The sequence below is a fragment of the Calonectris borealis genome, chromosome 1 (assembly GCF_964195595.1).
Source record: "Calonectris borealis chromosome 1, bCalBor7.hap1.2, whole genome shotgun sequence".
In the NCBI taxonomy this organism is placed as follows: domain Eukaryota; kingdom Metazoa; phylum Chordata; class Aves; order Procellariiformes; family Procellariidae; genus Calonectris; species Calonectris borealis.
In genome coordinates this window covers 94,840,786-94,857,544 of record NC_134312.1, presented here as the reverse complement: position 1 = coordinate 94,857,544, position 16,759 = coordinate 94,840,786, and the positions used below count along the sequence as shown (strand labels likewise).

Genomic DNA, 16,759 nt, shown 5'->3' with positions numbered 1-16,759 from the left:
CTGAAGACTTGGGTAAACCTGGTGTGTCCTAGAGGCTCTGGGAAGTTGCTTCTACAGGTAGTTGTCTTGCATCTTAATTCTGATCATGTAAAATCCCTGTTGTTCATGTTAGAGACAAGTTTGCCAAAATGGAGATTAGAAGTTGTGACTTGAATTACTAGGATCTAATTGCAGATTGAAAGTGAAGAGGGAACTAACATATACTAAGGAGCTGTACTGTAACTTATTCTGGAACTATTAAGAGCAGCTTAGATGCAGCTTTAACCAGGCTTCCCAGCTGCAGTGGTAATAACACTGCCCGATACAACAGGCATTACCGTGCTTTCTGCGATTTCTTTAAAAAGAATTTAAATTCTTGCAGGCTGAAATTCTGGAGCTATTTCAGGGCTGTAACTGGCTGGTTTTCTATACTTACAGAATACTGGTGCATATGTATAATATGGATACTTAAAGTGCCTGTTTTTTACCAACACAGAGATTGCGTCTTGACTGCTTTAAGTATTATCTAGCCGAGGACTCATTGTGTACTTTTTTCATCAAAACCCCCAGAAATTCGCAGTCCCGTTTGTATCAATTCTGAGTGGATCGCACTGGAGACCCCTAAAACATCCTACTAAAACAAGGGCTTAGAAGTTGTCCTGACAGACTGAAGAGGACTGAGCTCACGTCACCTCTTCAGCCGAGTTGCACCAAAGTAGCTCGCTACAGGTTTGCATCCGTTCCCTGCAGTTGGGATTCCAGGGGAGGAGGGTCCAGGCCACGGGTTCTGTTGTCTGTTGCAGTCTGCACTTCGCGTTTTTAAAATTAAGTGGTCAGCCCATGAGAATCCTGCACTACTTTAATCCTCCAAAGGTAGTATTTAGTTCCTGCTCTGCTGCATGTTAAACTAGTGTAGGGAGGGGAGGGAAAGACAGATGGAGTAGCATAGAAAAATGGATGTGTAATAGTTGCTATGATTTAGAAGTTGGAGCCCAGTGATGGCCTTCATGGATGCCGATTGTTGAGTATGTGGGAGGCACTAATCTGATGCAGGAGACTTGACTCAAATGGTAAATTGTTAATTTTTTTATATTTATTTTTCAACAAATAAATCTTCATTTCACCGTATGCTCTGTGGCTTGTTTCTTAAGAGTTCCAGTACAGAATGTACAATAAAATGCAGTGAAAAGTAAATGCCTGCTGGAATAGATAATGCCACTGAGTGGAATGGTGTGACCTGTCTTTTGAGGGGAAAGATGCCTCAGGGTTTGGCTTAATTTAACCATTAACTTTCCTCTATAAAACACACACCTACCTCATTCCAGAGAAGCCAAAAGAACATTAAAAAAAAAAGTGCAAGTGAGCAGCTGTGGGAAGAGGAGGATGGACAAACACAAATAAAAAGGTAAAGTGGTTTTGGGGGAAACTGGTGGTTAGCTAGAGCAAGACAAAAGACCTTCTCTCCCTCCCATTTTTGTATTTTGAAATCTTCTTTAGCCTTATTGCTTTATCATTTTTGCTGCTGGAAAACTAAAAGCCTAGTGGGAAAGGCTGGATAGTTACAGTTGCTTCTTTTTTTCATTCCAAGGAGAAAAAAAAAAAAGCCATTTGCAAATTCTTATCTTTTTACATTAGAAGTACCAAGGTGTCTTCCTTCGGGGGGGGTGTGGGGTGGGGGGTGGGAACCACCAACAAAACTACAACATGCTAGGCTGGTTTTAAGTATTTTAAAGCCATCTGTTAGTCTCTTCAGCAAGAGCAATGAAGTAAGGAGTGTTTCCCATGCAGCTGATGGGAGTTGGCCTTTGGTAGCAGTAATGCATTTAAAGCTTGAGCAATGCTAGTACCTGTCTTCTGGAAGACTGTGGGCAGAAAGGCTTAATCAGCGCAACAAGTTTTCTAACCCTTTTGACTGACTCCCCTCAAGCTTTTCAGGTGAAGACTGCCAGGCAGCAGAATTAAAGCCCATTCAGACATTATATTAAGGAAGTGGTATATAGAGCAAAGGTGAGGTGATGTGACTTGCTCTAACAAAACAGTAACCTGCATCACTTCAGCAATAAACAGGAATTGCAATAAGGAGGATTTAATGCATACATATTCCAGGCAAGACACATGAACCAAAACTTGTTACAGATTCTTCTGTAGTGACAGTTCTGTCTGGCAGCTTCTTGCATTGTCCCCAAGTAGTACAGAGCAGAATTTGGCCTGTTTTGATTAGTGTGTTAAATTTTAAGCTTTCCAAGTCAGAAGTTGGGCATTCAAGGAACTTTGTTAAGGCACATACAACTGAGGAGGACAGAGGTGGAAGAATCATGCTTCTAGATTATCTGATAATTCACTGAAAAATCCATAATACCAAAGCCAACTTCAGAGGATTTTCAGAGAGAACAAGGTTCCCATTTTTATGTTTTACAAAAAAGCCCCAAAACATTGTGATGCATAAAAAGCCATGTTAACTACTACTGTGTTGAACTGATTTCACCTCCATCTTTATCCTAGCTGTAAAATACTATAAAATACTAAAGTATGAGAGGAAATACAAAACTTGTATTTGAATCAATTTTAGAATTACACCACCAAGTTGTTTCTTTGTTTGTTTTAATTAACTGGCACATTTAGCAGTAGATTGTGGAGCAACTAGTAAGGGAATCCTTCGAAGATGAAAGCAGCAGCCATTGTGCCAACTGAACCTTCTCAATTCACCCAGCTTCACTTTTTCATCTCTATGCCATAGAGATCACAACGCTTCTGGCTTAAAATAGGAATTTGTTGACGTATTTCTGCGAGTTTCTTCAGATCTGCGGGGGAGGAAGAGCGAGCTATTAGAACAGCAGTCAAAAAGGAAAGCTCCTGACTTGCTCTGAGGTAAGGCAGGGAAAAGAGCAGTTTCCATGGAGAACGGGTCTGTAGGGCACTGCAACTGGGCAGCCAGGGCTGAAGGAAGGCTCAACTTTGCCCTTTCCTAAGATGGCAGCTACATCATAAGTAAGGAAGCTGGAAGAGTATAGCGAAGTGCTGCTTGTTCTTGCTTGAATCTAGCAAAGGTGGAGAAGGGACAGGAACACTCCATCATCTGTAATTGCATGTGCAAGCCCACAGACTTAAAAAACTCTCTCTCCTTAGTCTCATGACCTGTACTCAAGAAAGAAATCAGGAAAAAAAGACTTCACCTTACCTATATCTGTGTATATAACTGTTTCCTCAGCCCCAGCTTTGGCTATGACTTCACCCCTGCAAAATTAAGCACATTTGTTCACAGCATTAACACAGAGGTCTCAAGGCACCAGTCCAGTTGCTGCTGTTTGTACAAAAGGGAGTTCCTACCCTTGATGTCTACAGCTGTAAAGACAGGGCTGTCCTAAAAATAGCATCAAAATTCATAACTCTGGCATGACAGAAATGGCTTTCAGGCTTTTATATGTGGCACAGCTTATATGTGACATAAGCATGTTTCCAAAGATCAAGAATCCTCGTAAGGGCAACTGTGAGAACCAGTGCAGTGAGCATGCAGTATACCTCAAGGGGAAAGAAACAACTTCACCAGGGACAGCCATATATGGCAAAGACCAACACTTTCTCCTTTCAGATCCTGCTGGCTTTTAATAGGAGTATACTTTTACTCTGCATGAGCTACTGAACATTATCTATCGTGTATCCCACTAGGTGTTCTGTCACTGCTTTCATCATGTAAAGTCAAAAGATGAAGACAGAGATAAAGCTGTTCTTACTTTGCAATCATCTGGAAGAGAGCAATCAGTGGATTTATCTTAAAGAAAAATAACTGCCTGAAGATTTGGTCACTTTTACCTCCTGTGCACCTGCATTGCTTCTGCTTAAGTCAGAATATGTCTCTTATCTAGCTGAAGACATTCATCTTGTTCTTCCTTATGTCAAAGCAGTGTGGTTCTTTGAGGAAATGAAATAGTTTTGTGTAAGCTGTTTAAAATGGTTCGGTTCTGCACAGAAAATTACCATAATGCATAGGACATCATGGACTGAACTTCAGCAACAAGTTGAAAAGGTCAGCAGCTTAAACTAATGCTAAATACTAGTACTAAGTAGCTTCTTTGCTACCAAAAAGAATACATACTGTTAAACTAGTTTTAGTTTCTTTCTTGTTTTTCAGTCAGACAGTTTTAAAGGATGATTTTGAGAATGTAGGCTTAAGTGTCAGGTGCTTTTTACCAAGAACTTAGGACATTTTTAAGAGTAGATGGAAATGTGGAACTGAAATGTGACTGTCAAGTAAAACATTTTTTAAGCAAGAAAAGGTGTGTTTGGTATTTTTTCTGAACTCACCATGGATTTACTACAGTGCTGTGTCCCCAGGCAACATAGGATGCTTTTTCATCTCTAGCAGGAGATACGGTAGCTACGTAGACTTGATTATCAACAGCTCTGTTCACAGAAAGATGAGGGAAGGAGGGGGAAAGTGAGTAGAATTTTTTTTTTTTCATACCACCAATTAACTAAGCAGAAGAGAAAGAATTCACTCTGAAGGGCAAGCTATATATCCTCCTAAGGACTAGCCAAAATTGTAAATGATACGAAGGTCAGAGAAAGCAGAACCTGGAAAGAGAAGTCTCTAGCACCTGCTCCAGAGTTAGCGGGTAGAATGAATTACACGTTCATTCAGTATGCAGCAAAGTTGATTGAAGCTGACCAAATGAATAAATAATACTGCATTCAGGAATCTCAGGGTTTATTTCTATCTGTAATTAGAGCAGTTTGCAAATGGTTATTGGCTCTTCTGTCTAGCAGTTTGTGTGTGAAGGGTGCTTACAGAGCCTTGGGGAAAAGGTCCTTGAAAGGGCATAACTGCGGAGGGGCTGGCAGGAGTGAAGGGTAAGCATTTCCTACTTCTCTCCTTGACAGCAAAATCATTTGGGTGTCCCATGCAAGGCTTGAGGAGTGGTGCAGCTCCAATAGCAGAGTGGCCCTGCAGCACCACTTCTGACGCAGTGTGTCATTTGGAACACAAGAACAGTTCAGTTCCACATGCTCAAACTCCCTCTGGACCAGGAGGATAAGCTGTTACTTTGTTCTTACCGTCCTCTTTGTAGCAGTTCCCAATGAGCTGGTCCTGTTGTTAGGTTAAAAGCCCCTGGATATATCAGCAGCTGGCAACCTTTGTTAAGATAAAATTAGAACCCAACCATCATTAAGGGGAAGATGGTTTACCCTAGAGCGGCCCTTCACATTGAGATTCAAGGCGAGGTTTCTTTCAGTACTTCCCGACCTCTGCCCAAAATGGAACCAAACAGAGCCTGTCCATGCATGACATGGGTCATTACTGACATCAGCAAAGCCCTGTGAAGCATTACCAAGTGTGGGGATACACCCATCTCCATCACTCCATCAGTAAATGCGTATCAGGAAATGATTGTTACTTTACTCAAAAAGAAGAGACACTCATTTGAATAACAAAGTCTGGGCCACAAGATGCATTTTGTGTTACTGGGCAAGGATCAGAGCGCCTGATCACACAGATTGCCCAGTACGTACCACCCTAAAACAGCCCTGCGTAGTTCAGGCCTCAGGGCTAACCATGCTCCAGTAGGTGACCCAGCCTCACCTTTCTGTCCGTAGATTTGAGCCATCTCAGCAAATCTGATATCATAGCAGATGCCCAGGCCCACTTTACAGTATGCTGTTCTCAAAACACAAGAGACAACAGTCACAACGCTATCACAAGTACACAAAAGCAATCACAAGACTCGCTGTAACCATCCTGCCAGCTGTTCTTTTCTATGTCTCACAGTAACAAGAGGAGCTATATTTAAATGTGTATCCTTATCTGTAATAAGCATTGGCTATTTGTGGGGGAGAATTCATGCTTTGTGATGAGAGGAAGACTGTGAGAAGCAATCTTATCTACCCTTTAAAAACAGCCATTTCCACAAAATCATGTTAGATCAGGTCTTTGTGTAATGTATTCGTCTCTGATTTGGCTGCAGGTTTTTCAATTATTTTCTTTTCAAGAAAAGAAAGCACTCACTGCTCTTCATGGACTAAAGAAACTACAGTCATGTACTTTTTTTACAGCATGCACATTGCAAGGGGGAAAAAGTGACCATGGGAGATGAGAGAGCTCTCTCTTTGGAGAGCTCAGTAAACAGGACATGTCAATTTTTGAACACTGGAGGGGGGAGTAGGTGTCTTGCTTTTTTATCTGACATGGTTGATTCAAGAATGTTGGAATGGGATTTACAGTTAATTGTCTCCGTTATTATATCATCCTCACATCAAACAATGTGCCAGTGTAGCTGTTTGCTACATACATTCTTTTCCAAACCATGTTGTATAAGAACCACCTTAAAGACGTAACTGCTACAAAAAATACAGTAAGTTCTCTTTAAGAAATCAATAGGACCACTATTTATTAAGGGAAGTGCCATGATGTATGCTTCAACCCTTTCTACTCCTCTGTCCTTTTGCAATCACATTGCCTTTTTGAAAGTTTCAGAAGTGACACACACACTTGGAACAAACTTAAACTATATTTGCCATGGTTGTCAAATGCCTAACATAAATTTGATAGTCTAAAAATCTGTTGCTGGGGAGAAGGAGGGGGAAGAGAACTCCAGAATGACCATAGTGTTATTGTGGTAGAGCTCCTTAAAGAGAGGGCTTGTCTTATACTCACGAGTATCAAACACGGAGAAACTATTCCCTGGACTCAGTGTTTCAGACTCTTTGAACTGTATCTTCCCAGGAATATTAATGTCAAACAAATGAACCTGTAATTATAGTGTTATTAATTGTTATTAATCATAGTTTCTCTGCTTGGTATTTGAGCCTATTGAGCATTATTAGGCACGTGTTTTCTAGTTACCGTTATCTAGACTACTCTTTTGTCAGGATCCCAACTAAACATTGCTTAAGATTGTGAGATCTCCTAAAGATGATTTAAAGCAGTTTTCTTCTTTACAGAAATATACACGTCTAAAGTTATTTGGGGGGGGGGGAAAAAAAAGCTGGCCATTTTAAACAACACATATAATCCCTATGACCCAAGTGATGCACATATCAAATGTTTATATTGCTTACCAAATAGAATGCCCTGTCCCTTCTCTCCTTCTGCAGTAATAAAGAGTAGTTAAAAATAGCTAAAAATATAAAAATTAATTTGTAGTATGGCTCTATATCTTCTTCATGGAAAGAATCCCTGAAAAATAGCTAGGTATCTTGACCTAATGAGTAATTTTGCAAAAGAAAGGATACATATAAAATGTCTTGAATTTGTCAGGATGATTTTAAAGTATGTTAAAGCAGGTAATATTTTCCGCTTTAAGATTTGAGTCCCATTCCTGCAAAACTTCTCCAGAAAATACCTTCACCAAGTCATAAAGTTCCCATGACTTCAGCTATGCAGATGCCTCTTAGCCCCTGCAGACAGTCTTTATCCCTCCCTTGCAATGGAAGATTCTGTTCCTGACCACAGCTTCCTAATAATACAGCTGTTTTTATATTATTATTCATTCATATTTACACAGTACAAGCCTGCACTCATTCCACAAACAACTACCAGGCTTGCAGACTGGTGTGGTATGACAGATGGAAGGCAACATAGTACTTCGAAAGTGATCTAATAGTGTAGCTAAGTGTAGAATCAGTTACCAGAATAAATGAGTATCTGCATCCCAGAGGTATTTTGCACCACCTCATTTGTTCCAAGTAACCCTGCATTCTCTTTTTTGTTTTTCCTTGAAAGAAGTAAGCTGTTGGTCACCTAAGGAATGATACCTGTATGCACAGTCAGATTAACAGAAAATACACTCTACAGTTATGAATAGGAGGTAGTTTCTCAGAAGGCACAAAGCAATGTCCAGGTGGAAGATGACAGTAAGCAAGCATCTGTCACAAACAGCAGACACAGCTTAACTATGGAACTTGGACTATGGTTGTCTGCACTAATCATACACAGAGCACACCAAGTATGTAAAGAACAGTATTTATGGCAACAGAAGGACTAAATCCATTGGGAACCTGAGGGAAAATCCTGATCCCACTTATGTGGCACTACATTTTAGACCTAGACCAAGATACACAGATGAGTTGGATCAGGATTTATTCTTTACCACAGTTTTCCCAGCATCTGGGAAAAGCCAATTATGCCTTCTGCATTTTGTCATCCTTATCCAGAACAAATTTATGACCACCTTTGGGAGGGGTGTTTACATGGACTAAATAAAAATTACATGCAATTTTACTGACAGTACACGGCTTATTATTAATGCAAGATTCTACTAATTCACATCACCTTTAGGCACAGATGAAATAATTTGTGCAACACTGCTGAGAAACCTTTAAATAACAATATTCAGCCCTCTTACCTTCCTATGCTTTGCCAACATAGCACCATCAGGCCCAAAGACAGTACAGGTATTATACAGCTTTCCACCATCCTCTTCTGGAATGGATCCTTTGTAAAGGCGAGAACAAAGATTTCCCCCACTGTATTATATGGAATTTTGATCCAATGGCACTAACAGACATTGCCCATTTTTCCCTCTATGAGATGGTCACTAAGAGTAAACTACCTCCAACAAGATATATGCTGCACTCCTTTGCAACTTCTGAGAGCTTTTGTGTCGATTCCCCAGGGATCTTCTCTGCATACTCCTTAAAGTATTGGGTTCCATATGGAGAATTAAAGCATTCCTAGAATTAGGAAAAAAAAAAATATTAAGATCCAGTAACACCACTGCAAGGAGACGTACTTGACCTTTCAAACTCCTCTCTATCAATGTTCTCATACAATCTTTAGTTACGGGAGTTTAGTTTACAGGAGCTCAACGAGCAAGTCAGAAAATATCAGGAGGCCAGAGAGACCTCAACAATTAGAGAAAATGCAGTGGGTGGGTTGGTGTGAACACGTGCCAAACAGAACATGAGCTAGGAGTATCATGCAAGCTGCAAGTAACAAGGCTAGCACATTTAACAGTCTAGACTTAGCAAGATCACAAGGGATGTTCTCATCAGAACAATGAACCAAGTTCTACCTAGCTCATTTGACAAGTTACAAGCTAAATAGATCCTCTCAAAACTGCGAAATGCTCGTGCTCGTCCACAGCCCGTGATTTCTTCATTTTTAAAAGGACCTTTGCAAAAGCATGCCTTTCTCAAAATTACTTATTCTTTTGCTAAAACAATCCTTTAAATAGCATTTCCTCACAACTGAACAGTGTCTTCTGTCCTAGGCTCTAGTTAAAGATTTGCTATCCCTCAGAACCAGGCATGTAATATTTAGACAATAAGATTAACAGAGCAGTTTAGATGCCTAAACTAGGTGGCTAGTGGTGTTTGAGATGCCCAAGGTATCCAGAACTTTTACTCTGCATTATATTTGCCAGCTCTGTGAGGATGTGAAACACCGCCCCCCCGCCCCCCAACACTTTTTTGTCCCCTAAAGGAGTACAGCTGAAGGCCACAGACAGGCTATCAAACCTTACTAGCACCCACTTTTTGGCAAGCGATTCCCAGCCCAAGCATCTGCCTTGATCATTACCCTTTGCTCACTGGAAGTTGTAAAAAGACACCACCACCACCACTCCCCCTCCCCCCCCCCCCCCCAAAAAAAAAAAAGGAAAAAAAAAAAAAATCAAGCTGTGAATAGCACAATGAACATTTATGCCTTAACCGCACAAGCAACTGTAGTAGATTCTACTGAACTGGAATAACTGAACCAAAACTGGTTGGATGTTTTTGCCCCATATACAGACACTGAGCCAGCAGGTGCCAGCTAACCCACAGCAGAATTTGTAGATGGAAGAGGCAGGAAGGGAAGTCTCCACAGGCTGTCAAATGAGCTTCCAGCCTTTTGAAAGTTGGACTGAACTTCAAGGAAATGAAAACAACACCAGCTGCCTCCACCTTCATCTTGCCACTTGCAGTCAACGCGTGTGGTACTGAAACCATGGGCGCAAGAGAACTGGCAGCGCTCTGCAAGCTTGCGGTAGCAGTGCATGGGGCTGTTCATAAGTTGGAACAAAACTGCAGACTGTCTGCACAGAACATCTAGTCCTGTGCTCTCCAAAGTGGTAGCGATACAGGGACAGATCTTTGAGATTCTTTCTATCAATTTCTAGATTCAAATGGATTCTGTTTTTATTTCTTTATCCACAAACATTAAAAATTGTTTTTCTCTCACAAATTTTTCCTGCTTCAGAAGTGAAAAAAGTTTAACACATCAAGGCTAACATGTCACAGGAAAATTGCCATATGCCTCTGCAGAGGTGTAGATTATATAGTCAGCGCAAGTGAATTCTGTTCTTTAGGTAGTGTGACTTAAAACAAACAAACAAACCAACCAACCCCAAACACCAAAAACAAACATGGAAGGAAGAGAATATTTCATGCCCACGTCCTAATGCCAGCACAAAATTTAATTCCCAAGGTCTGTGAAAAACCCTGCCCTTGTTTGACAAGTTTTACTCTAAAAGCATAAATTATCATTGGCAAAGTGAGTATCTCAACTAAATGGGTCTGGAAAACAATGTTTGTACACATGATGAAATTAGCAAGTAATAGATAATCTCAATGTAGGAGGCCCAGCCAGAATAATCAAAGGTCACATGTGCCACACAAGAGCTGTGTTAGCACAGAGGAGCTGGGAAGGTTGCTTAATACTTTGCCTGTAACAGCAGGAGAGAAAACATTCTGTGTGTAAAACATTCAGACCAAAAGTTCATCCAGAGAAGAACTTTGCACTCCTGAGTCAGATGCTGCAGGGCACAGGGGTAACACATGTACCCCCAGGAAGAGAGGAAAAAAGCCCAATGCTGCACTGGGAAGGTCACCTCATTGCCAGCACACTCATCTGTGTGAAAATTCAGCAAGGCAATCATGGCTGAAGTCCAAAAAGTAAATCAGAAATTATCAGTAATTTTAAGTGGCTATTTATGTTCCCACACAAAGAAGTCACAAGAGAAATGTGTTTTAATCATAATTCAGCCACAAATGACCTGCTGGAAATGTCTTAAGTCTATTTTGTTTCTCAGGTACTATCTAATCAGGAATGATTATGGCAAAGAGAGTCACTGTATACCTGTTTTCTTTCATCTTCATATCAACATTCTTTAGCTGAAAATCGCCTTTTCCTACATTTCTAGCATGGAAGGCTTCTGCAAAGATTCAAACCACAGTGTCACTTTTGTAAATTGAGAACATACCAGTGATGGAATTGCCTGGGATTTAAACCAGCAAAAACTTATCCAGAATCTTATACCACAAAAAAGACAACCTGCTTTTTTTTTTTCCCTTGTTCCCCCCCTCCCTTAAGTGTGCTGCTACACAGAACCCCTTTTTTTTTTTTTTCTTATTTTGAGCCTCATACAGCATCTAAGCTATCCAGAGAGAAACAGGAATATATAATGCATTAGTAACACTAGAAAGAAGTTTCCAAGAGTTTGAGGTATAGGTACTAAGTAGACCATGATCTTTACTCACAGGTAGAGACACAACTTTTGCTCCTTTAGCTGATGCTTCTCTCACCAGTCCACAGGCTCGTTGAAGGTTATCTGATTTAACAGCAGATACATGAAGCTGAATAAGAGCCAGGCGGAAGTCTAATGGCAGAAGAGAAAAAATTAGTCAGCAGAATTCCCCTAGGAAAAAACTCCTCAGAATTTGAATTCACTAATGAGCATTTAACAAAATAAATTTGCTTATATATTTAACACATACACAAACCATTTCCAACTCATTTTGCAGTCTGTCTATGACTCTGGAAACAGCCTCTTAACACAGGGAGAACATTCAAACCTGGGCTTGCTAATGGGAACCATACATCGCCGTCACTCTGCTCAGGTCAAAGATCACAGAGTTCGCATGCTAGTAACACTTAGCCTAGGCAGCACCCAGCCCAAGTTCTAATGTAAGATACCCTGTGACAGAAAGAGAGACCGCTAGTCACCTAGACCTGCTTCTTCCTTCCCAGTTTCATACAATCTTTTGTCAGCCTATCTTTTTGTTGTGCCCTGATGAGCACTGCACGTCCCAAAATGCCACTAGCAAACTAAAGGATTGGATAACCCAAAAGCACCAAATACGGGAATAGTTTGCTTTTATCCCTCAAATCACACCTAACCTAGGAAATGGCTATGAAAAACAATAAAGATAACATCTTTCCTGATCATTTATTCACAATTTCGTTTCCAGCCAAGAGACAGTTGCAACTGTTACCAACGCTGCCTATGGCGGCTAAGCAGGATTTATAATTGCAGGCTCTTGAAGTACACGAGTGGAAGAGATCAAATCAAGATTTGTGCACACCCCTTGGACTTCCTTCCATGAATCTCCTAGTACCTTGGGCTGTAGGAAAACACATCCTGATCAGGTAGAACTGTCTCCTTTTTAAAAAAAAAAAATGCTCTGGCTTCATAAAGAAAAAGTACCTCGGTTTCAAAGCACCTCTCTTCTCTGGAAAACTCCCCTGTCATACAGTCAAAGATCACTATAGGATAAAGAAAAAGCAGCAAGCAACACAGCCTCAGTGGTCAGGGAAACAGGAAGAAATGATTCAAGTGAAGACGAGATTTGGTCACGAACAGTCAGGCAGAGTATCTTTCTTCCTACTTTAGTTCTCACTTCAGTAGCTAAGCAGCTAATTTCTAGAGGTTAAGCAAATGATTAACAGCTCACTAGGCCACTCTTCACGCAAGAGACACTTAATATTTGGTTTATTAAGTAAACAAAGCTTCACTGAGATTTTTAACAGATGTAACCAGTTAGCTTCCAGACCCACCTAGATGACCATACTAGGAATCTGTCTAAAACTTTTCCATATTTGCAGAATGTGTTTCAGCTCAGAGAAATTGGACACTTAAAGATTTACATTTCAGCCTAAATTCACTTTTGCAAAAAAACCAAAAAGGCATCTACTAGGAAAAATTTCAACTAACTTCCTTCCCATAATGTTTAAAATACCAAGAAACAATCTTATTTTCCTTATGCCTCAAGTTTGGAGTTTGTTAAAGGGCAAAACTAAAGCTCAGTCAAAACAGAATACATGTACTTGTGCCCACAGTTTTGTTTAAAAATGTTGAGATGTAGAAATAACAGAAATACAGAGAAATACGCAACAGTGCTGAAGAGGCCCAAGATCTCTTCTTCCGGCCTTTCTAAGCTGCCTCAAAAACTTCTTTAAAAGCAATTCTTAGGATAAGCCTATAGCAATGCAAACCACAACCAGGTAAAAATGTATCAGAGTAAAATAATGGTTCGTATTTGTATCACTAAGCAGCATGTTTTTCTGGAAAACATCAGAAGCTAAGCACGTCCGGTTTGTTCAGACCAAATCTCTTGACAAGCTGACCATTGCAGCAGTACCGAGAGATGCAGGGCAAGCGGTTCCTGCCAGCCTGTAGCAAAGCCAGAGCGCCCAAGGCAGCTCCCTCTAGTACGTGCAGGATTTCACACCCCTTCGAAGGCTCAGAGACAGCACCCACGACTGAGGCCTCTCCAGTCCAGCCTAGGACTGGGGACTCCGGGGGACACCGGCCGGGGCAGCAGCCAGCCCACGGCCCGTCCCCGGTCCCGTCCCCACCGTCAGATAAGAGGGTAAGGGCCCAGTGGGGACAAGGAGGGGCCGGCAGCGGCTCAGGGCGGCCCCTGGGGCCACGGGGGAGGCGGTGACTCCCCGCAGAGCCCCGGGGCGAGGGGGGAAGCCGGCACTACGCAGCGGCCCCTCTCACCGGCTGAGGCCCGCTAGAGGGGAGGCTGGTTCAACCCCATGTCGGCCCTTTTCCCCAAGACCCCGGCCGGTGCCGGGACCCGGCCGGGAGGGAGGAGGGAGTGCGAGGAGGAAGAGGAGGAGAGGTACGGGAGGAAGTAACCGTTCCTCCGCGCACACCGCCACTCACTGGCCATGGCTCCGCGCGCCGCCTGCATCCCCACGCGACCCCGGCTCCTCCCTTATGGGGCTGCGCGGCCCGCCCGGACGCATGCGTGCGGGCGGCAGGCAGAGGGCTGCTGGGAAATGTAGTCCCGCCCCGGCAGCGGGCGTGCGGCGCCCACGCGAGCACCCGCAGCCAAACCCGCGGCAGAGGCGGCGGCTGCAGCTCCGCCTGCCAGTGCCCCGGCAGGAACGGGGAGCGCCTCTCCAGCAGGGCCTGCGGAGGGATTTGTTTAAAAACGACTCATACACGGCTTTTAAAAAGTCTGGCTCGTTCCTTGATCCGATTTCCCACCACTTCCCCGCACAGTTTTGCCGACACGGCTTGAGGGAGCGGCGCGGTCCGGGTTGAGAGCAGGACGGAGCAGGGGATGAATTACCCCAAGCCCAAACCGCTGCTGAGCCGTTCCCCCTGCGTCAGCCCAGCGGGTGGCGGGGCGCTGGGAGTACTCCTCCGGTGCCAATTCAGCACCCGGCAAAAACACGCTGTGCAGCTAAACGTCTGGGTGCTCGGCACAGAGCTGAGGCGCCGACATCGCATCTTCCCAGCCCCACGCGATCCCTGGCAGCCTTGTATTTGTGAAGGGCTCGTCCCAAGAGATCTGTACCAGTTTACAGGTAACTCATTCACCTGGCACGTCCCCATCGCCACCTTCTTTTACAAGAACAGCATTTTCTAAGGTCGAAACCAATACGCTAACTGCCATGCTGTTTTTATTGCTAGCTTTGCCGAGTGCTCCCCGTTACTCAACACAGAACGTTGCTGCCTCATGTGTATATTTTACAATCTTGGGCTTTTTAAAAGCCTGTTTGTAGAACTGCAGATTGACGTTGTTTAGAGGCTGGCATCTCTTGCACAGTATTTCTCATGCAAGAGTATCTCTGCAAGATGAAAGCACATGACAGCAGAAAGGGCAAAGATAAAACAAAAGTGGGTAACCCAGGGTGATCCATCTCCTACACACATTGGGCTGAACCCACTTTCAGGAAACATGTGCCGAGAGATAAAGGATGGGAAGCGCACAACCACCACTGCATGCAGCAGTTACAAACCTTCCTTCAACAGAAAAACTGTTCAATCTGCCCCTTGGAGCAGTAAAGGGAACAGCTCATCCCAAACTGAGCAAGCTAAAGGATGGCAGAATTACCAACAGTGGACAACTGCAGATGAGGAGGGAATGCAGCAGCACTTTGGTAGAGCTCCCTCCCTTTTACACATGCCCATGATAGTAGAAACAGCATATATGAACTACTTTTTTTTTTTTTTTTTTTTTGGAACAGCACACCTTGCAGGGCTCCAGCTGCAAAGAATGGCTGTCTCCTGAGTTCACACGAGGTTTAAGACAGAGCACAAAATAAGAAAGAGAATAAGCAGTGAAGCAGTATCATCCCTTCAAGGCAAAAAGCACAGGCTAAAAATCCACTGTTTCCCATGGTTCAGAGAGATACAGTGTATTTTTCAAGTTTCAAAATAACAATATCCAAAAGCACTAAATACATGCAAAAGAACAAGTTGCATACTATCACGCCCCTCCTTCCCAAAAAGGAGAAACTTTTCAGCCATTCAGTAGACTACCCCTGTGTTGAAAAGGTTATTTGACAGTATCAAAAGTTTTGAAACTACAACTGAAATGCAGTTGGAAGAAAAAGCTACAAACACTGCTGAGATCCAGGTGTAAGGCCTAACAGGAATTAAACTGAAAGAGCAGCAATTAATCCTTACCTACATATGGAGAAGGCAATGTAATAAAAACTGCATCTCCACAGTCAGAGTATTTTTGATGGATAACACTTGTGAAGTTCTGCACAAATTCTCACACAGAAGCACTGATCCTGGCTATTAAAAACAAAGGTAAGAGCTTCCATTTGGCAGGAAAGCTTACTCTGAAAAGTGTTTCTTTCCTGCTACAGACCGCCTTTCTATCACCAAAATAAAGAAAAATAAAAATTAAAAACCCCGCAACATAGCAGCTGTCATCTTACATTCAACAACATAGACAGCGGTGCACGCAAACAAAACAGGAGCCTGCAAACCTCTGATAAATAATTTTTTAAAATTCCCTGAAGATGAAAGGGACAGGAAGTAGCATATTGACTATTTTGATTCTTCTTTTCAAAAAACTGTCACTCCAGTACTATAATTGGAATTTCTGCTTAACAATACAAGTTTTGTAGCAAACACACTAACTACAGATACATAAACTATGAGGCAAAAGTACCCTTTAAATTGTGGGTAGAGATGTATAAAACACTATTGAAATTATTCATAGTTTGGACGGAGCTTTGTAAGATAAGGAGTCTGTCGATAATTTGGACGCTGCCTTAAAAATTACAAATAATTAACCTCTTAATGGCTTGGATTATACATTTCTACACAGAACAGATTAAAAAACTGACTTACTGTAGCTTTACTCACTGTAGATCTAAAAGGTCTCTATTTGTTGTCCTCATAGAGAAGCATACACATTACCCACTTTCCATATTTAATGCCCAAATACACCTGTTTAAGAGTGTACTTTTCACTACAAGTAATTAGATTCTTCAAGATATCACTTTAAATACTTTAGCGACACATGAAATAAGTATTTCTCAATTCCCCCCACATCATGTTCACAATTCTCCCCCCCCAATAACTAGCAGAAATGTGTTGTATCATATTGTCAACATTTTCATAATATAAAAATATGATGCTGAGAATGTGGAATTTATGCACACACCCTCTCTATAATTTGACCATTTGTTAACTCATTTTGACCTTTCTATGAATGCTTTCTATGGCTTAACCGAAAGTGTTTAATGAAATCAGTCTAAATTCCAATATACTTACATTAAGATGTCACTGACAGTAGCTCCCTATGATCCATAATCAACTTCTTTAAC

General features: G+C 42.1%; 1 protein-coding gene across 2 annotated transcripts; it reads right to left on the bottom strand.

The window, feature by feature from the left end:
* Positions 1-2,563: 2,563 nt before the first annotated feature.
* NIT2 (nitrilase family member 2) lies at positions 2,564-16,691 on the bottom strand. 2 transcript variants are annotated; one of them, XM_075167992.1, is made up of 10 exons: positions 13,848-16,688; positions 11,434-11,552; positions 8,526-8,646; positions 8,319-8,407; positions 6,629-6,722; positions 5,558-5,632; positions 5,032-5,110; positions 4,282-4,380; positions 3,158-3,213; positions 2,564-2,780 (listed from the first exon to the last, which is right to left on the bottom strand). In XM_075167992.1, the coding sequence occupies exons 1-10, from the start codon at positions 13,873-13,875 to the stop codon at positions 2,692-2,694; spliced, it is 849 nt and encodes a 282-aa protein (XP_075024093.1). In that variant the 5' UTR covers positions 13,876-16,688; the 3' UTR covers positions 2,564-2,691. The 2 variants fall into 2 exon arrangements, 1 of the variants encoding a protein (XP_075024093.1); XR_012676498.1 differs by lacking the exon at positions 2,564-2,780 and adding an exon at positions 3,790-3,888 and having other exon boundaries at positions 13,848-16,691.
* Positions 16,692-16,759: the final 68 nt, after the last annotated feature.